Here is a 22,006-nt window from a genome sequence, read left to right on the forward strand (position 1 = left end):
TTCATAAGTCATTAGGCAGTGGCACTCTTCCAACTGGGGTTGTTATTGCATTGGCAGTTCTGTAGCTCTGAAAGAGCTGACAGAAGCCATCTTGTGATGATACCTAAAACCAGAATCTCACTGCTTGCGACTTAGAGAAGGTCACTTGACATTTGGCTCCTTGGGCCACTTCTAAGATGAGTAATTCTACCTTTGCCTTCCTACAGCTTCTCCTACTGTTCCCTCAGATGAATAGGATTTTGCAGTAGTTTTTTTTTTCATATAGGCTCACTAGGGATGGGCATGAACTGGCTCAAAAAATAAAGTTTGTAATGAGTTCTGGCCAGTTTGTGGTTCACAAACTCCGATTCATGGTGGTCAACCAGCATGAACTTTTCATCGACCCTTTTCAAACTGCATTTGTCTTCCATTTTAGTAACTGCTTGCTAATTCCCTGTTTTAGTAAGCGGCTGCTGGCGGAATATATTTACCTGTTCATACAAACCCGTTTACACCAGGTTAGCAAAGTGCGGTTGAGCCACTTTTGAGGAAAAGCTCTTTTTTTCATTTTCAACCCCTTTGTTGCCCTTCTGAATTACTGTGGTGTGCTGTTTAACATGTCCATAGCAATTCCTATAATGCCAATTTCTCCCCGCCCTTATTTGCCACATGATCTTCCTCGGACCTTTAAAAATGTTCTAAGATGAGCGCTATAGAGCTAAACTGTACTGAAGTGCTATAGCAGCACCATTAAGATGCATTGACTCCATTGATGCATTGACACTGTTTGGAATGACTGTAGCGCTTCAGAGATGGCTCATTAATGGAAGGAAATAATATGCAGTTTAGAATGGTAATGTGAAAAGGGCCACAAACTTTCAAGCAGTTTGTGTCAGTCCATGCTGGTCCATGAATGGATACATTTCCAGACAGACTGTCTCAGTTCAATCTAAATGTTTACCAGACTTCAAAGCTACAGGGGGGCATGTAGAGGAGCATCCGGGGTAGGTCCACTGTGACTTTTATGTCACTAGCTTGAACAGGATCCCTTCTATATACTCCTGAACATCCTGAACCTGTGACTGTCAAATGATCACCTGTTATTTCCCCAGAAAGCACTTTCCTGGGGGCTTCTTCTTCGGGGGGGGGCATAACTTGGACCCCATAAAGCCAATCCTCACCAAACTTGGAGGGCAGGTATAGGAGAGTTAGTCAGAGATCCCCTGCAAATTTAGTGTCTCTAGCATGCTGAGGGGCCATGCTACTGCTTCACAAACCAAACCAGTTCATTTGGCAGCTCAAAGTTCACGGTTCGCAAACCAGGAACACCACGAACCATGAATTGAACCACATTTTCCCAATTCTTGCCCATCCCTAGGGTTTACAGCAAAATGTGCATGAGGCTGTATATGCTGGTTTACTGTAGGATTTCTGTGGGGAATGCTGAGGAAAAATATATTGACACTAGAAGAATGTACCAGAGAAAGAGGGCTGTATTAGACTTAAACAGCATTCACTATCCAGGTTAACACAAACAAACATTTCTCTTGATTCATTCACTGCAATTTCAGCATGGAACTACATTATCAGGCAAATTCCTCATTAAGGCTAGCAAGGCAGTATATAAATTTTGTGAATGAAGTAAAATAAAATAACATATTTGTGGGAAAAGACACTCTATGTCTCCTCTACCCACCAAATGCTCCCATTTTAATCTCTTGCCCTGTGATTTCATATGGACAGGATAATGTACAATTGCTGGATTATCCCACAAAAGTATAAAATGCAGTTGTTGCTTGAAACTGAGTATCGGGATTAAGTCTTTAATCTGAATCTCCATAAACAGAAAAGAACAGCATCCCTTCGTTGCCCAACAATACCTGGCATCAAACTTCCCCATTAATTCCCAGCATTTCTTTCCATTAGTTGGTGGAAACATGATTCTGAACAAGTAAGACCAGCTCAAGCCACCTACAATGTGTACGGATGAAATCTGAACAGGGCATCCTCCATTTCTCCAGTGCTTTCTTAATTAGATCAGTCTGCTAAAGAACCACTACTTCCTTCCCAGAAGAATAAAGTTCTGAACTTGCTGTAGGGCTGCCAAGTGGGGGTGGGGGGTGGGACCCCCTGCTTTGGAGGTTCGATTTCTGTCGCCGCGGAATCGGGCCTCGGGGGGAACTCCGCCCACCGAAGCGCAGCGTGGCTGCATCACCAGAGGTGACGCAACCACGACGATCACGTTGGGGGCGTGGCCCCGATCGTTGGAGGGGAAACTCTATGGTTTTCCCTCCGATGATCGGGGCCACGCCCTCAACATGATTGACGTCGTGCGTCACTTCTGGTGACGTGCTGCCGGCGCGCGCGCACTTCGCACACGCACGCATCCACGGATGCCTCCCGGAGCCCGGTGAGGCTCCCCTGCCGGGCTCTAAAATTAACTTGGCAACCCTAACTTGCTGTGCTTACCAGAGACCTTTGAGTGACATTGTAAAATGTCACAAGGCTGATTTGCGTTTAGACTATTTGCCTACTGAGCAATGATTTCCATATGTTCAAGATCAGAGAATGGGTGGGGCACTGCATTTGTTTCAGAGTTGCTTGTAACTACATTAAAGAAATCTAATGCATCAGGCAAACACACTAGTATGGGGCTATTCAGAATGTCCACACCTTGTTCAGGTGTTTATTTGTATTAGAAATCTCATATTTCATCGTCTTTGTTTTCCTTCCCTTCTTCCTTTCTTCCTTATTCCCTTCATGACATAAACTACAAAGGCATGTTTAGATTTTTCCCAAGACTTACAGTGGCATCCTAAACAGAGTTACGTAAGTCTTTAAAGCCCCATCTTGAAGTCAATGGGGTTAGAAGGGCTGTGTAATTCTGTTTAGCACTGTTAGGATACTAAAGCCATGTGGAGATTTATGGCTGGGAGATATGCATTGCTGTTTACACCCATGTTTAATGCAGAGGTCATGTGGGCAGAAACAAATAGCTCACTGTGTTTATTCTAAGAACAGGACAAGTTCAGTATGGACATTGCTATGATGAATGCCTTTTGTTTCCAGTTCTCAGTTGGTGCCTAGAGATCCTGTGTGTATTTTCACATCTCATACCCATTCTCTGAAACTTGTAAACATGCAAACTGACCTGGGGTGAGCTCACATGTCAAGCTTGACTGACTAGGCTATATGTGCCTAAACCAGACTGTGCCTTGTGCACTTCAATTTTTTCCACGCCAACATATGTCAAATTGTACACCAAGCAAAAATGGCAGTAGCCTGAATAAATAATGGAAATCAAGTAGTACTGCACATTTATTCATAGTTTCAGAGGGTTAGCCGTGTTGGTCTGCGGTAGAACAGTTAGATTTGAGTCCAGTAGCACCTTCGAGACCAACAGGTACAAGCTTTCAAGAATCAAAACTCCCATCATCATCACCATCACCATCACCATCACCATCACCATCATCATCACCATCACCATCACCATCACCATCACCACCATCACCATCACCATCATCATCATCAATAATAATTATCATATGGCATAGCAAGGAGATCCTAAGATTGTCTGGCAGCCAGAAGTTCTAGCACTTTTAGCGTCATGCACCACTAGATGGCGAGCTAGACTTGTCTTTGAGGCAAGAGATGTTTCAGAGGTGGTTTGCGTCACAACCCTGGTATTCCTTGGAAGTTGCCCATCCAAATACTAGCCAAGGCTGACCCTGCTTAGCTTCCGAGATCTGATTAGATGGGGCTAGCCTGGCCATCCAGGTCATCCCATCATCAGATACAAGTAGATGAAGATACACGAGTCCTTATATTCCAGTCTGGATGTGGGAGGAGTGTTGCAAAGAACCATGCCAGGATGGAGGATGGAAAGGTGCAATGCAAAAAGTAATTAGCTTGATCAGAGGTCATTTCGGGGGGGATCGCGGGGGATCGCAGTTCCCCCGGGTGAGGTATGGGGGGCAGGGCACATGATGAAGCCCCGCCCCCTGCTTCCGGCCGCCCCGCTTCCAGCCCTCATTCAGCCAGGAGGAGGCAGGAGAAGAGGGAGGGTAAGTTGCTTCCTCCCTGCCTCTCCCCACCCCTGCCTGCCTGGGGCCAGGGAGGGCCTTCGCAGGGCTTCTTATGACACACTTCCGGTGATGTCAGGGGGTGTGGCATATGCTAATGAGTTATGCTAATGAGTTCCCCTAGCTCTTTTTCTACGAAACGACCCCTGAGCTTGATTATATTAGCATCTATAGTGAGATAAGATTCCTATGTCTTTATTCAACCCCTGGGGGCCATTGTTCAGAATCCGTGGAAGAACTCAAGTTCAGGGATTCCCCCCCCCCCGGAATTTATTTAACAACAACTTAGGTCAAGTGGAGACTACATAAGGCCTACACACCAGGCTCACAAGAATGGTTACTATTGGTTACTTACCTAATGGCAGCATAGTGGGGTTTGCTGTTGTTGTTGTTATTATTAATTTGACTTATTAATTGCCCTATCCCAGCTTATGCCGGGCTGTGGGTGATGTACAAAGGGGCATAATGCCATAAAAGTATACACACATTAAAATTCAATATACAATTTTGGTAAAGAGTAAGAAACCAAAATAAAAAGTCCAAGATGGAGTTGTGTAAATTTTCTAACCCAATTCTGGATTACCTGGCCATTTGCTAGGCAAAGGGAGAGGGAACTCAGGACAGACATGCAGAAAAGGGGGGAGGGGGGAAGGGAGGTTTGTGAGCCAAGGAGAAAAGCATTGACCTTCAGCTCTCTATTTCCTTACAAAAGTAATCAGAAAATGAATAAAACAAGAAAAGTATATTACCGCTAAGTTAGGGATGCTTTGTGCTAATCATGATTTTAGAATCAATATCCTATCTATCTCTTGGGTACCTCTGAAACCTCTGAAGGCCTCCTCAGACTGAGAATTGAACATTAATTGCCAATGATATTTTGATCACTCTGCTTTCAACCTAATAGCATTGTGCTCCTTTCCTTCATTATGTAATGCGGATTGTGTTTGCATAATTTATGGTGGATCAGCTCATATGCCATTGTCTGCTATTAGCAACCAATACTAAAAGAGAATATTCCATGGAATACATGTAGATGGATAGATAGAATCATAGAATCATAGAGTTTGAAGGGACTTCCAGGGTCATCTAGTCCAAGCCCCTGCACAATGCAGGAAATTTATGAACACCTCCCCCCCCACTCCCAGTGACCCCTGTTCCTGTGTCCAAAAAATGACAAAAAACCCTCCAGGATCCCCGGCCAAACTGACCTGGAGAAAAATTGCTTCCTGACCACAAAGTGGTGATCAGCATTTCCCTGGACAAGTAAGAAAAGGGCCACAAGAACTAAGCACTGATACAACCCTCTCATGATGCACTCCCTCTCATGTACTGCCTAAGTTCCCAGAATCAACATTGCTGTCAGATGGCCATCTAGCCTCTGTTTGAAAACCTCCAAAGAAGGAGAGCCCACCATCTCCCGAGGAAGCCTGTTCCACTGAGGAACCACTCTGTCAGGAAGTTCTTCCTAATGTTTAGCTGAAAACTTTTCTGATTTAATTTCAACATGTTGGTTCTGGTCCAACCTACTGAGGCAACAGAAAACGACTCTGCACCATCCTCTATATGACAGCCCTTCCAAGTACTTGAAGATGGTTACCATATCACCTCTCACTTGTCTCCTCTGCAGGCTAAACATACCCAGCTCCTTCAACCTTTCCTCATAGGACTTGGTCTCCAGACCCCTCACCATCTTCATTGCCCTCCTCTGGACACGTTCCAACTTGTCTATATCCTTCTTAAATTGTGGTGCCCAAAACTGAACACAGTACTCTAGGCGAGGTCTAACGAGAGCAGAGTAAAGCAATATCATCACTTCACATGGTCTGGACACTATACTTCTGTTGACACAGCCCAAAATTGCATTTGCCTTTTTAGCTACTGCATCACACTGCTGACTCATGTTCAGTGTATGGTCTACTAAGAGCCCTAGATCCTTTTCTCACATACAGTTGCCAAAACAAGTCTCTCCCATCCTATAACGATGCATTTGCTTTTTCCAACCTAAATGCAGAACTTTACATTTATCCCCATTGAAATTCATTTTATTTGTTTTAGCCCACTTTCCCAGCTTGTCTAGATCATCTTGTATCTTGACTCTGTCTTCTACTGTATTTGCTACCCCTCCCAGTTTATTAAATTTGCAAATTTAATAAGCATTCCCTCTATTCCTTCATGCTATAGGCTGGCAAATAGGGTTGATAGCTGGCATCCTGGCAGGTGAATGGAGGGGGGGGGGACAACAGTGTCATGCTGATTTGCAATGTCACTTCCACCATGAATGTGGAATTGACATCACCATGTTGGGGTAATATCATATGATTCAGCCCAAGAAGGAAAAGAACATGCCACTGAGTTGCAACCAATTTATGGCAACCCCATCCATGGGATGTTCCAGGCAAAAGACAAACAGCGCTGATTTGCCATTACCTCCCTCTGTGTATAACCTCAGTCTTCCTTAGTGGTCTCCTATCCAAGTATTAATTGTGGCTGACTCTGCTTAGCTTCCAAATTCTGATGAGCTTGGGGTAAGCTGGGCTATTCAGGCTGCTAGGATTCATCCTAAACTCTATGGTTAAACCATAGAATTTTGTGTGAATCCTAGAGTGGGTCCCTGATGCAATGGCACAACTTCCAGTTTTGCTCCAGGAGTAATGTTGAGCATTGGCACAATGCCAGACAGCGTCTCCAATTTCCTCCCACCAGTTAGGGATCCCATTCACCCCATGGGGCCTGGGGATCTCATGTTCCCATTTTCCGCTGTCATTCCAGGTGACAATGGGGAAAAAATACCCCTCCTGTAAGTGTCATGTACAGCACTACATCACTTCTGGTAAAAAAATGGAAGTGACATGGAGTAGTTCTAGAAATTGGAGATTCCTAGAGCTACCTATGTTGCGTCTGATTTTTTTTTAAACTGGAAGTGATGTGACACTGCTGCTGGCATTGCAGCGCCGCCCCCCCCAACTCTCCCAACTGGTTCCCAGGCACTCTGGCTATCCTACCACTGGCCTCTTCAATAGCAGTGGGAAACAGTGTAATGTATTCAAAGCTGCCTTGAATGCATGTCTGTATTGTGAAACACCTCATTGGGAAGCTATGTTAAGCTTCGTCTTGGGCAGGGATTCAAGCCCAAGACCAATGGGTCCAATCACGTTCAAACAAACTGTAAGCGGGAACAAAGGTGATTGGTTGTTATACGCTCAATCGTATTGGTTGATACATGTACAGTAGGCGTGGCTATATTAGCCGGGAATTGTTTAAAAGCAGAGCAGCTGCAATGGAAAAGCTGTTCTGGCTATCAGATGTTGATCCGTGTTAGAGAAGTGTTCGTTCTGAAGAATAAAGTTGAGTTATTGCTGAAATCACTCTCTGACTATTTGTTAAGTTCACGACTTAACAAACAGAGAGCCCTGGCAAGGAAGTAGGAGACCTGGCCCCCCTACCTGCAGAGCATGAAGATCTGGCAAAGGGTTATAAGTAACCAGGGAGACATCAATTAATTGGTGGCAAATACTGGTTTGGAACTTGCAGAAGCACCGGCACAAAGAGTGCTGCTGTTGTTGTTTTTTGCAGAGGCGAATCTTCTTTCCCCAGCAGGCCTCTGCATGCCCCCAAAATCCTCTGCTGGGGATCAGGAGGCCCTCCTAACTAAAACCTACCATGGGGAATTGCAATGAAGAGGGGGAATCAGGAAACAGGCCTCCCTCTCTTCCAATGCTCCCTCTAAGCTGTGGAGTCTTGTCAGCAAAAATTCTACTTTGTGAGCCACTGGCATTAAAGTTGTGAGTGACAGATTTGGCTACTGCATGAACCTTTCAAATGCTGGCCTGCTGAATGCTGTTTGCTGGGCAGCTTGTGGCATCCCTAACAGAGTCTGGATTTGGGGTTGTGGTGGTATTGTTCCCCAACTGCATAGGAACTTTGAAACAGGGCAAAAAGATTTGATTGCTTTTTAATTCCCTTTAAACACATTTTTTTTACTTCCTTATATCACGAATTATGTTAGTCTAGTGAACATGGACACTTGCATACATGTTATTTTCTGGATTTGTTTTATGAAAGAAGATGGGAGATCTTACATTCAGTAGTGAACACACATCCTTAATTTTTGCATTGGATAATTTACTTTACAAATATGAATCAGCGCTTGGTCATAGCATTAAATGCTTTGCCCTGTAATATTCAAAGTTCACTTGTGGCTTATGTGGCTTTACCATCTCTGAGAGTTATAGCATTTGAATGTTATTTATAACTCTGCACTGTAAAGTAGTGTCAGCTTGCATTCTACTGTGTGCTCAAACACTTGGCAAGTTTCCCAGATAGTCACGAGCTGGTTATATCACTGCATGAAGAAAGTTGTTTTCAAGACTGAGTATACAATATTGTTTTTATTCCCAAAGATTTGACATCACATTGCTTGAAACACTCGAAGGATTGCCTAACATATTGCAACACTTTTACTGTTGTTGCCATTCCCAACTAGGCTATGCTGTTCCCTATGCCTTTTAGACTTACAAAAAAATGCTTGAGCTCTTCAAACTCTGTGAAACTAGGAAACGTGTGATTTGCTTTCGTGCAATGTTTTCACTGCATATATGTAAAAACCATAGAGATTTGGGCAATTCCTAGAGCATTCTACAGTGCCAGTTGCCATAGTCTCTGACCCCTCACTGTTCCTGGGGGTTGCCAGCCGAAGTGACGCTCAGTATGTGTGGGATGTTATTATAAAATACAAGCAGGAACCTGAAAGGACATACTGGAGGCATTGCATGTTAAATAGTGGGTTCAAGAGCCTATCTTGACTTCAGTTGCTTAGCAACAGCCACTGAGGGAATCCATTGCTGAAAGCTGCAGGTGCTCCTTTTAACATTTTGAGTTTCTTAAATCCCCCACACCCAATGTTTTTTGGTTTTTTTTGGACTTCACATTTTTCTGCAGACCTAGGGCATTTTTCAGGTTTGTGGAAATATCTGTCTTGCCCATTCACAACTCCAGTCACTGGATTTAAGTATCCAAAGATATTATGACTGCTATTAGAATTTAAGATGTCACACTTTTCCCCTTTGTTCTGTTTCTAAGCCACAGAAATAACAGATGCTGGAAGATCCATGAGCATTTCTTATCATGGATTTAAAAGGATGATATTAGCCACGCAAGGCCCCAGTTTGGATCAGAACCAGATTACGAGGAGAGAGGGGGAGTTTAACCCTTTTCCCCAGGAGAATTGAAATTCCTCCCCTGTAATCACATACTCTTATTAGCTGTCTAATGTGCATTGATCTTGACCAAAAAACATTTGTGTCCTGCTTCAGCCTATATAAATGTTTAACCATGGCTTGGATCCCACTGAAAGTTCCCACTGACGGAAGGGTTTGCATCAGTGAATCATGACTTCTTCCCCTTCCCTACTCCTCATCACCAAATTCCACTTCTGGGGGACAGTGGATCCCCAAGAACAGCATATGGGGTGTGTGACAGGCCTTTTCTACCAGCTGAGGGGACCAGCACAGCCTCTTATGATTTTGGGGGAGCAAGTTTGTTTTGAATTGCAAACCTTCCCCTCAGTCACCAGATGTTCTTAAGGTAGCAAGCCTAAAGGTTTTGGGTTTGTTGCCGTGAGATAAGTTTTGTGGTGAGCAAAAGAACATGGAGATCACTGAGGCAGGAGCTGTATGCAAATATCAAAGATTAATTTATTTACAGGTTGGTTTTAAAGAACAGTTCAGCAGCACAGATCTCCAGACATTCAAACGAGAAGTCTGACTAGTTATGGCTTCAGAGTGTGGCTGGAATCCTCTTTAATGCTTGCAGGTACAAACAGGCTTTAACCAGCTAGCCACTAGGCTAGTCACACACGCACACAAAATTCCACACACCAGCCTGCCTTCCCCAGGAGTCACACTAAATAGTACAAGATCATCAGAGACAAACCTGACAACTGGGTTCTTTGTCCTCTCCCAAACCACTCTGACACACTACCAGGCAGAGCTACCCTTCTAACTGGCTGCTTTTTTGCTGAGGCAGACCTCTGTTATCATTGCCCACTCCTTGAGGCAGACCTGAACTACCATCATGCTTCCTTCCAGCATTGCATCTAAAGCAAGACCCCCAGGGGTCCCCACTGTGTTGTCCACTCTGGCTCTCAGGCCTACTCTATAAGCTTGTATTGCATTTTAGCCAAGCCTCTGCCATGTAGACAAAAAGGAGCATGAAATGCTTTTTGCAAGCAGGAAACAGAAAACCACACAAAGAACAGAGCATGCGCAGAAATAGGACACTTGTTACCTTCAAAGAAAATACCAAGAACTGCCAGCAAGTAACACTTGCTTGCCCTAAACAGGAAAGCTAGCCAAACCACAAAGTCTAATGTGCATTGATCTTGACCAAAAAGCATTTGTGTCCTGCAGGCTTGGACCATGGCTTGGATCCCACTGAAAATTCCCACTGACAGAAGGGTTTCCATCAGTGAATCATGACTTCTTCCCCTTCACTACTCCTCATCCCCAAATTCCACTTCTGGGGGACAGTGGATCCCCAAGAACAGCATATGGGGTGTGTGACAGGCCTTTTCTACCAGCTGAGGGGACCAGCACAGCCTCTTATGATTTTGGGGGAGCAAGTTGGTCTCCTCTGCTTCCTTCTTGCTACACATCCCCTCTCTGAAAGGTGACTGGATGCGGGAGCAGCACTCCCATAGGCTCAGGGATAAAAGAACTGAGGGGTTGTTGTTCCCTTTGGGGGCAGGACAGCCTCCTGTCTGTCACAGAGAGTCAGAGGTCTGCCACGGCAGTGGAGAATTGGTGAAAATTGCCTCCCCTTTGCAAGATCCAGCCCAGTTACACCTAATGACTACCTTACAGAATCTAATTAGCAGCCTTGGACAATAGCTCAATTGCAGCCTTGCTATAGTTATTATCTTCTTTACCATCTTATGATCAAGGAACAGAGCTGCTCACTGGAAGATGCTCAGACCCAAATTACTTCCTATACACTCTTAAGCAAGTCATTTAATACCACGGTCTCCTTATTTTGAATTAGTAATTCCCTCGGGAGGATATTGCACAGCTCAGTGAAAATGATTTGTCAAAATGTTGGCAGAGCTCCAGTCCCTCCCTGCTTCCCTCGCTGGCACATGTCTCATGTTGGACAGCCCCTTGTCAAAGTGTGTGTGCCAAGCAAGCCTTGGGGGCTGCTATCCTGTTGCATCCTCAAAATAATACAGTGAGGAGGAGAAGAAGAGTTGGTTTTTATACCCTGCTTTTCTCTCTTGCAACAGAAGGTACATGGGGCACTCTGAAAATTCAGATTCAGGCGCTCAGCCTCATCCTGCTATTTCCTCTGGCTATCAAAAACAGTATCAAAAAGTCATTACCACCACGGTTTCAGAGACAACCGGAGCAAATGAAGCAGCAGCAATGACAGCAGCAGCAATGGGTCCTTTGATTGGCCCTGTCCCCAGACCACAGCATAAACCACTCTATCAACCCATGCATCCGCACCCCCCATATTTGGCCTCTATGGGGTTTGATCCACAGTGGCTCATGATGCAGTCTTATGTGGATCCACAAATGATGTCAGGAAGGCCTGCTATGGATATGCCTCCCATGCATCCAGGAATTATACCTTTGAAGCCACTTCTGAGAAGGGACCAAATGGAAGGGGCAGGGACTGGTTCATATTCATTTTAAAATGTTTTTATTGTCTGTACCTGGCCTACAAGGCCAGATCCAAGAGAACAACTGATTCTATAGGGCCACAAGTCAAAAGGTTCTGGGCCAAGTTCTAATCAAATTAAGCCCTAGTTTAGGAGTGACTTTGCACCAGAAACAACAAGGAATTTTAATTTCTCGATAGATAGGCCATCTGCATGGGATGGGGCCTTGGAAAGCTTTTAGAGCAGCCCACAGGAAAAACAACAATGATATGAATAGCATCACACACAATCTGAACAACCAGTATTCAATTGGAAATCCTGATTGATGACCATTGCCAATAGATGCAAAGTGGCACCTCTCTATCTCTGCTGAAATCATTTGCGTTGGGAAATAGAGTAAACACCGGTCAAATTTCACACCAGTAACTATAATGACCTTATTAGTATTGTTCTTCCTGGTGTCACTCAGCCACCTAGAATTCCTCAGGCCGAGCTAATGGGTTCTCAGTGAATAATCAGCATGTTTTCTGGCTAGTGCTCTGAGGTGATCTGGAGGTCAGGTGACTGTGGGCAGTGAGAGTTCTATGAGTTCTCACCCTTCAAATAATGGAGAAGCTAATTCCATCCCCTAAGGTGGAGAGAAGCTAATTCCATCCCCCATTCCTTAAGAACAGAGGCCCTTTATGCACATCTGTTTCCCTCGCTGTCACTGTGCATCACCACCAGTTTTTTCCCCTTCTGCATTCCCCTGCACATTCCAATCACATTTGGCTTTTCTTTTTGCATTGTTCCCCCGCCCCCAGCACTGAGCCTGCTTTCAGTCTGCTGGTTTCCCGGGTTATCTCAGACTCCTTTTGTGATGATTTATCCCCTTGGTTCACTTTCAAGTCGAAGGTAATTTAAAAGCATACACATTCCCCCAAACTTTTCCTCCCCTTTCCCCTCAGAGGCCACTTGGTCTCTCCTCATTGGTCAGTTTTGTGCTGGGCATGTCTTTTGAAATAGGAGAGTAGGAAAGTCATTTTCTTTGTCTGACTTGTTTGCAGGAATGGCCAGTTAGCATAGTTGGTTAGAATTCAGTGCTATTAATTGCAAGGTTATTGGTTTGATTCCCCACTTGGGCAAGTTTGTTTTTGGGAAAAAATGTTTTCCTTTTAAATTGACTCTGACCACAAACATTTCAGATGTGAGGATGATGCTGTGGAACCTGCCCTGGGCCAACAGCAGCCTGTTTTTGTTTTAAATGTCTGGTCCATCTCAACATCTGGTTCCCCCCTTTGCCTGTCATCTCATTTCCAAATAATGCTGGGGGGGGGAAGCTCAGGCAGTGATGCACTGATGACTCCCCCTCTCCCCCTCATGAACCTCCTCCATCAAGCTGCCGTACAGCAGCCTCTCTGGCCAAGTGGTTGGCATCTCCTCCTGGGGGCACGCATCTTTAAAAACTTTTAATTGCACTCACATACATGCCACCTCTCAACAAACTCATAAATCATTCCCTACCAATGATTTAAAGTCTTAATGCTAACTAAACTCTCCTTTAAAAACAAAAACAAAATTCTACAGATGGAAAACCTAACCATTGGTGGAGCTTGTGCACCAATAAAAGGGGGGGACACCATCAATGGCAACCCCACAGTAAATTCAGCCTGAAGAATCTCCTGTTTCAAAAGACATGCCCAATGATAAACTGATCAGTCAGGAGAGCCCAACCGCGCAACACTATCCGGGTTTTCTCATTGGTATGCAGAATACATACTCCTCGATTTTCAATAGAAAACTGATCAGTCAGGAGAGCCCAACCGCGCAACACTATCCGGGTTTTCTTATTGGTATGCAGAATACATATTCCTCGATTTTCAATAGAAAACTGGAGGGGGGGGGAGGTGCAGAGTAGAGGCACAGCGTTTGAAGTAAACCCCAACCAACTCGACTTGTGAAAATCAGAAGTAAGCTGAGCATGCATAAAAGGTCGAAGAGAGTTCTGTTTTCATGTTAGCCATACATAGAAATAAAAAAGTGTGCCCTCTGCCTTTATGAAGGGCTTGAGGATCTCCAGACCACAGTCTGAGAAATGCTGATCTGTACAGTTCCTTCTTGTCTAATGGGGATTTTCTCCCCAGTAATTGCTATTATCAAGACCTTTTGTATTTTTGAAGCCTCTGCTAGGTCCCTTCATGATGCTTCAATTTGTCCTGATTCTTGTCCAGCTTAGTACCAAATATCTGTTCCATTTTATGTAAATGTTTATTTTGTATTGAAACAAATAAAAACTATTTTTTTTAAAAAAAAGGAAAAAAAATATGTGCAGTTCCTTTACTTATCACCTCTTGAAAGGGCCTTGTCTGCAGTGCAGCAGAGCAAGGTGGCACAGACTTGAGATGGTACAAGATGATATAAGTAATTTTGGAAAGTAGTGGAAGAACAGTGGAAAGCCATTGCAAGCTATACCCCTCTCCTCACGCTAGTGCTTTAATTTTTTAAAAATTAAATTTCATTCAAAAATGTAAACAACAACAATAAATTTAGATTGCTAGAATTTCTTAGTATTCCTAGACTTTCCAAGGATACAAGAGGGGGTGATTTTTGCTGATGCACCCCCTCCCTAGTCCAAATGCTGCTCCTGGAGGGTGGAGGACTCAAGGAATACCTTGAGGAGGGGAAATCTTGACAGCTGAACATTTTTCAGTCATCTAACTTGATTATATGATAATTTATTTATTTTATTTCTTTCTTTTTAATATCCATGCATCTTATGACAATTTTTTCCCAATGCAAAAATGTGGCTACCATTTCCTGTTTATTTATTTTTTATTACACTCTTTGAAAACTTTGGCTTTTTCCTCCTTTTTTCTTTTTTGGTTAGGTCAATGAATAAGGATTTCTTTGTTTTGGTTGTGAGCTTTCAATAAAAAGTTGGTGCTCAAGTATGGTGATCCTTTCTGTGCCTATTTAGTGCCGAAATAATCATATTAAATTCTTTTGTGAGTGGCTAGAGCTGGATAAACCAATCCAACCATATAGATTACTCATCAAAGATAATACTGGTAGTAACAACATTTTGTAACATCCAGCCTGGGGAAGAGTTTTGAAGCACTCAGTTTCGTGTCATTTTGTTTGGTCCTAATAAAAGGTTTTATCAGGCTTGCAATTTGTATTTTGTATTTTGATTTGTAATTCCACATTCTGCACACTATGTTGGCCTGGGTAGTTTGCTGTTCACATTGTCATTTAATTTTGTATTCCTAGTCCTACTGCATTGGTGTTGCCATTCAATTTTGCATTCCTAGTTCTATTGCATTGTTCATTGTACATCTTATGCCAAATATTCACATCGTAGGCTGCATTACCATTCTGTTTTGCACTCCTACTCCTATTGCTTTGCTTAATCCATGTCCTATACCATATGATCTCTTTTGTTTCTGTGCTCTGTAATCTGCCTTGAGTCTCAGTGAGAAAAGCAAGCTGTAGATAAGCTAAATCAATCAGTCAATCAATCAATCAATCAGAAGTCTTCAACAGGACAGGGGAACTGCCCCCCTTCTTGTACCTGTAGAAACTCTAGGCAGGATCCTCTCTGTGTCTCTGTGTGTCCAGAAAAACAATCCCACCACCTTTGTCTACTCTCTGTGTATGTGCCTGTGTAAAGTGCTCTCATCACAGCTGATTTATGGTGACCCCCCCCCCCCGAGTTTGCAAGGCAAGAGACTTCAGAGGTGATCTGCCATTGTCTCTGCGTAGGGACCTTGGTATTCCTTAGTGATCTCCCATCTCAGTACTAACCAGGGCTGACCTTGCTTAATTTCTGAGATCTGACAAGACCAGGTTACTGTGGGCCATCCAGGTCAAAGCTGCAGTATGTTCACCACAAAGTGCAAATTAAATTCATTATATTATCTCGCCATGTATATACCAGTCATAATAGATTCCTTAGTTCTTATCATGTTTTCCCCCCATAACTTTGAATCTTTGGCATTCTCTTAATCTAAATAATTTATAGAGATCCTTCATTTTATTTGACCAATCCTCCTTCTGAGGTGACAATATTTTGCAAATATTAAACTTACAGCTCTAGTACAGAGTATTGACAGAGTGGTGTGATAACTCATTTGAATGATGAATAAGTTGTAATTGTTAGTTATTCTTTCTGTTTTGCTTTTAGATTCCATTGATGAAGGATCCTGGCTGGATCCGAAATGTCTGGACATGTAACCTGAATGTGAGTGTGCGGGCTGCAACCATTTGTGGGTAATTTTTGGGTAGTACTTTGATGAATTTTGCCATGGGTAGAGGATGTAAAGAGTCCGTCCAGACTCCCCATAAAACTTTACAAAGCTTTGCTTTAGATGTCAGTTAGATATTGTTAATAAATTATGGAGATTACAACATGCAAATTAGATATTAGAAAAGTCCTAGCAAGAAAGACCCTGTGGCAAAAAAGGGTGGGGAGGGGGAGTGGTGCTGTTTGAAATGGCCAGGCCACTTCAGAGATGGCTCATTAATTGAAGGAAATTCACTGTATGAAACTCTGGTCCCTATATTGCTTTACTCAGAACCAGGCCAACAACGGATAACATCCAGTTCATAACAGTAGTGTGAAAGAAGCCATTGTAGGGCCCTCATCATACACACACTTCTGGATTACTTTCTAAATGATTCATCTTCATCTACTCGCGTCACTCCTATCTGGGATCATTTTATTTATGCATACTCACAGTCCTTTGTTCATAGTTCAGCCATTCTTTTAAAATGCTTTGGATCCCATGTCATGTGGTTCATCAAGAACCACGTAACAAGATGTTATGATGGCTTTATCTGCAAGCAGATCTATATGGACTACTAAAGACGGGCTTAGTCAGATAGTTAAAGGCTGTTCTTGCTTGTAATTAGCATATGTTATGATAAGCTTAAAATGACATCAGTAGGAACTACCATGTTATCTGTGGCTGATCAGTACATCTTTGTCACTGTATGCTTATTTGGGACAGAGAAAGATTTCTAAAAAGAGGTAGTAAAGGACTGGAAGAGATCATCCTAATAGCTCTAAATGGACTGCAGCTGGAATGTGTCACGTGTGAAGCTTCTGATTTTTGTGGTCAGTTAATATCAGATTATAGATAATCAATAAAATTACCCTTATAGCAAGATAAGTGTTGCTGTCTAGACAGGAAGGATAAACGTAAACAACATGTGCAGTTACCAGGTATCAGTTCTCACTATACACTGTTTCGAGGTCTGCTTTGATTCCTGTAAAGCAGATGTGCTCTAGGAATTTCTGGTTAAAATTTATCGGTCACACGGGGACTAATTCAGATTAGGACTGTGGTGATACATAAAAGGTACTTACATTTCCCCCTGAGTCACTTCCCCGACCTGAAATGACTCTGGGAAGCTGCTCTTTGGCTTCATGTGTGCTGATGGACTCCACATAAGTTTCTCCAACAAAACAAATAGTGGCTCCACATGGCCATTTCAGGTCAGGAATCCCAGTGTGCTGTGATCTTGATCTGGATCAGACCCCCCACACCAGCGAAAATAACGGTCAACTGGGAATTCCCTGAGAATGTTTTCTTGTCAGGACCTGGAGGAGACCCTGGGGTGGATGGAGGAGCAGTGTGTCATATAGTTAGGCTATAGAAAATCACAAAATCAATGCTTTTGAGTCAAAGTGATATCTGCTAGAGTCACCTTATGAATCCTGTTACAAAATGGAAAGTGGCTCAAAAATTAATAATTGACAGGAGGTGTGCTGTTTGTTACCTCCTCTTTCCAACATAACATGATTATGAGCCAGGATCTCTACCCAAATACAGATTGTGCAAAGGTCTTGTCCGTCCCCCCCTCCCCATTTTCCCCTGTCCTCCTGCCTGCCTGTCTGGCGCTCCTGGACAGGAAAGCTGATTAAAAGATGGCTTTACCATAGCTCCTGTAATTTGCATGGGGAAGGGGAGGGCTACTGCTTTTTCACCATGTAAGAGGCACAGAAAGCACATGAACCAGGGCTGAGAGGAAATGACTGCTCTTGAAGCAATGGTCTGCTCTTGAAGCAATGATTCAAATACCAAAAGGTTACCCATTAAACCAACCTGGTCACAGAGAGCACTCTATCAGAAGGGACAGAGGCCTTTGGGGATGGGTACAGGTCTGAACCCTGAGGGTACAGACAAGGTCAGGCCCAAATCTGGACTTAAAATTTAGACATACATCTCCCTTGTGTAATGGGAGAGCAGACTACCTGCAATCTTCCTGACCTGATACGTGTAGTCACCATTTTACATGAACAGAGCAACGTACGTATTTTCCTGCTGTGATATGGGCAAATGTGCACCCACAGCAATCTGGTTTTACAATCACATGTATTACACTTGGGAAACGTGTGCACTGCCTTATTCACACAAAATGGCACCACACATATCAAAAGGATTGTGCATACTGGTATGTCCCCATACATTTAATTGCATTGCCAAAATTATAATAACTGGGCAGGGGCCACAGATGAAATGAGGGTGTTAAGTCGCTCGCTTAACAAAGAAGTCGGAGAGTGATTCAGCAAGAACACAGCTTTATTCTTCAACTCAAACACAACTCCAACACAGATCAACATCTGATAGCCAGAACAGCCTTGACGTTGCAGCTGTCCTGCTTTTAAACATTCCCGGCTAATGTAGCCACACCCACTGTACAAATACCAACCAATAAGGTTGTTCACATAAGGACCAATCACGGATGTTCCCGCTCAGGGAGCTTGCTAGAAGGTGATTGGTTAGGTGCTTCCTGGGCTAGAAACACGATTGGATGGATTTGGATCCTAGCCCAGGACGAAGCTTTACATTACACTTCAATTAGATGTTTCACAACATATCATGCATTCAAGGCAGCCTTGAATACACTACAGAGGGTTCAGTCTTATGAAGGTGGTTTTTTTTCCACAGATTGTTCTCGGGTCACTGGATGAGGAGTCTGTGGGCTCTGAGCTTAAAAGCAGTGTAGGGACAGAGGAGTAATAGAGTTGCCAGGTTTCCTGCTGTGGTGGGAGACCTCCAGCTGGCAACCCTTTCTTCCTTCTGCTGCTACAAGCTGCCATGGGAGAAAAGTAAAGAATGATCACTGGCATAGTGTGTTGTGTGATGTCATTTCTGGGCAAAATCTGGAAGTTATGTCACATCACTCTAGGAATCATTAAAACTCTGTGGTTTTACCTGCCCCCCCCAACTCCCACTGGTTGCCAGTTATTGGCAACCCTAAGGGAGTAATGATATGCTATCATGAAGTAATAGGGCTGCCAGGTCCCCCAGGGAGGTGGGGGTTTGCCTGCTCTAAGGGCCCCCAACCTGCTGGCCCAGATCCAGCTGCCAGGGGGAACTCTGCCCTCAAAGTGCTTGAATTGGGCCGACATGCCCGGCACGATGACATCACCCAGAGTTGACGTCATCGCACCGGGCATGTTGCCGGGGAACGCTCTAGCATTTGGGCTTAAAACTCTGTGGAACCATAGAGTTTTAAGCCTGAACACTAGAGCATCCCTCAACAATATGCCCGGCGTGATGACGTTACTTCTGGGTGACGTCACCGCAGCACACGCTGTGATGACGTCACTTCCGGGTGACGTCACCACAGCACGCGCTATGTGCACGCACAAAGCTCCCAGACACACAGGCTTCCCCACACACACCGCAGGATGTCAGGTAGGGACCTGGCAACCCTATGAAGTAATAGGTGTTAGTGAATATTGGGGAGAGGTGGATTCATGTCCAGAATTAACTGTTCTCTGTGTGGACAGGAAAATCTGGGAGGGGAATAATTTCAGTGGCACAATTTCTACTGATATGCGGAATCTCCATCGTAATTCTGCATATTGCTAAACCTGTAAAAGGAATGACTGAGCAGTGAAGAAAGATTGTAGTGTCAAAGCACTGGTTACCTGACATAACAAGTCAGACCAGTGAAAATCTGTATGGTTGGAATGCCTTGTGATATTTCATGAAGGTTCTTGGCATTGCATGGGACAATTCTGAGACAAAGCACTGAAGCTTCCCTTGGTAAGGCAAGGCCTGGGGCATCTGATTCCACCACAATGATTACTAGGAATCCTTGTGTGGCTGTATGTAGACTGCAGAGTGTGGAGGTGATGGGAGAGATCTGGACAGATGATGAAGATTTCACCTGGGAAGCAGGCATAAACATATGGCTTTGATTCTAGGATACTAATGGGTATGGCTTAGATTTATTCTTCTGCATAGCTTTATTTATTTATTTCTATTTATATTCTGCCCTTCCTGCAAGCGGGCTCAGGGCAGGTCACAGTAATAAATTACAATTGATAAACTGTTAGAGAAATAAATATCTAACAGTAAAAACAGTTAAAAGGTAGGAATTGCAACAATTACATATTCAGCAATCCTAATCGCTGGGAACAATTGAGCCATGGCTGAGACATAGAGATCTTATTAATACAGCATAACATTAAGCATAAGCAACAAGGAGGTCAATCAATAGATGCCCACTGCCTCAGCCGAAGGCCTGGCAGAACAGTTCCATTTTGCAGACCCTGAAAAATTGTAATAGGTCTCGCAGGACCCTGATTTTGATCGGGAGCATGTTCCACAAGGCTGGGGCCACGGCACAAAAAGCCCTGGCCCTGGCCCTGGTTGAGGCTGTCCCTCGGGCTGGAGACAACCGGCAAATGTAGAGCTGCGGAGCACAAGGCTCTCCGGGGCACATATGGGGAGAAGTGGTCTCTTAGGTCATCACCAGCACCTTGAAACTAATCTGGTACTCGACTGGTAGCCAGTGCAATTGGCAAAGCACCGGCTGAATATGTGTCCTCACAGACATCGCAGTCAGAAGGCGTTCCACCATGTTTTGCACCAGCTGGAGTTTCCAGATCAGCCTCAAGGGTAAGCCCGTGTAGAGCGAGTTACCGTAAACAAGCCTGGAAGTGACCGTTGCATGGGTCGATGTAGGTAAGTCCTGGGGGGAGAGATAGGGAACCAGCTGCCTGACCTGCTGGAGATGATAAAAGGCAGACTTGGTAACTGTGGCGACCTGGTCCTCCATGGAGAGTGGGGGATCCAGAATCATCCCTAGGTTCCTCACCTTCTGGGCCGGTACCAACGGTGCCTCGTCCAGGGTAGGGAGCCGGATTCTTGAGTCTGCCCCCCCCCAGCTCAGGTACAGGACTTCCATCTTTGTAGGATTTAACTTCAACCGACTCTGCCAGAGCCACCCAGCCACAGCCTCCAAAGCCCTGTCCAGACTCTCTGGGGCGGAGTCTGGGTGGCCATCCAACAACAGATAGAGCTGGGTGTCATCAGCATACTGGTGGCAACCCAGCCCAAACCCCCAGACCAACTGAGCAAGAGGATACATATAGATGTTGAACAGCATTGGCGAGAGGATCGCCCCCTGCAGCATTCCACATTCTAGTGGGTATTAATGGCAGACCCCCTCGCCAAGTGCCACTATCTGTCCCTGATCATGGAGAAAAGAGGAAAACCACTGTAAGGCAGTCCCTCTAACTCCTATGTTGGCAAGGCCGTGGGTCATAAGATCGTAATTGACCATGTTGAACACTGCAATCAGGTATAAAAGTAACAGCAGTACCGACCCACCATGATCGAGGTGTCTCTGGAGGTGCCGTCTCCATCCCATGGCTAGGGCGGAAACCAGACTGGCATGGATCCAAGGGTGGAAGAGTAATCCAAGAAGGCCTGAAGCTGCTCAGCCAATGCCCTCTCAACTACCTTTCCCAGAAACCATCACTAGATCCTGCAGTCTTAGCCAACTACTGCCCAGTTTCAAATTTACCCATTTTCACACAACAGGGTGACCATGTATATCAGGAGGATCACAGGTAGTACCAGGGCTATTTTGGGGCAGGAACTCACAGGAATGGAGTTCCAGCTGGCTCCCAAGTTGGCCACACCCAGCAGGAACTCATTAGCATAATAGGCCACACCCAACAGCACGAACTCATTAGGATTGGCTACATTATGGGTATGTGGCCTGACGTGCAAAGGAGTTCCTGCTCCAAAAAGGCCCTGGATTTTGACAACAAACAAGGTAAACAGAATAAGAAGCAAAAGGTGGGTGTGGCTGGATGACCACACTTCTGGTAACACAGGGGTGTGGCCTAATATGCTAATGAGCTGTGCTGCCATGGGTGTGGCCTAATATGCTAATGAGTTCCTGCTGTTGGGTATGGCCTATTATGCTAATGAGTTCCTGCTGGGCTTTTTCTACAAAAAAAGCCCTGGGTAGTACACACACTGCCATTAGGTATTATTGTTCT

General features: G+C 44.4%; 1 protein-coding gene across 2 annotated transcripts in view; it reads left to right on the plus strand.

The window, feature by feature from the left end:
• LPIN1 (lipin 1) overlaps positions 1 to 22,006 on the plus strand; it is a 148,943-nt gene that overhangs the window by 36,772 nt on the left and 90,165 nt on the right. For both annotated transcript variants that reach the window (XM_015406339.1, XM_015406340.1), the window contains exon 2: positions 15,878 to 15,934. In XM_015406339.1, coding sequence (XP_015261825.1) covers positions 15,878 to 15,934 — 57 coding nt within the window. The remainder of the gene's footprint in view (positions 1 to 15,877; positions 15,935 to 22,006) is intronic.

This window comes from Gekko japonicus, unplaced genomic scaffold (assembly GCF_001447785.1).
Source record: "Gekko japonicus isolate JY-2015 unplaced genomic scaffold, Gekko_japonicus_V1.1 scaffold2214, whole genome shotgun sequence".
In the NCBI taxonomy this organism is placed as follows: domain Eukaryota; kingdom Metazoa; phylum Chordata; class Lepidosauria; order Squamata; family Gekkonidae; genus Gekko; species Gekko japonicus.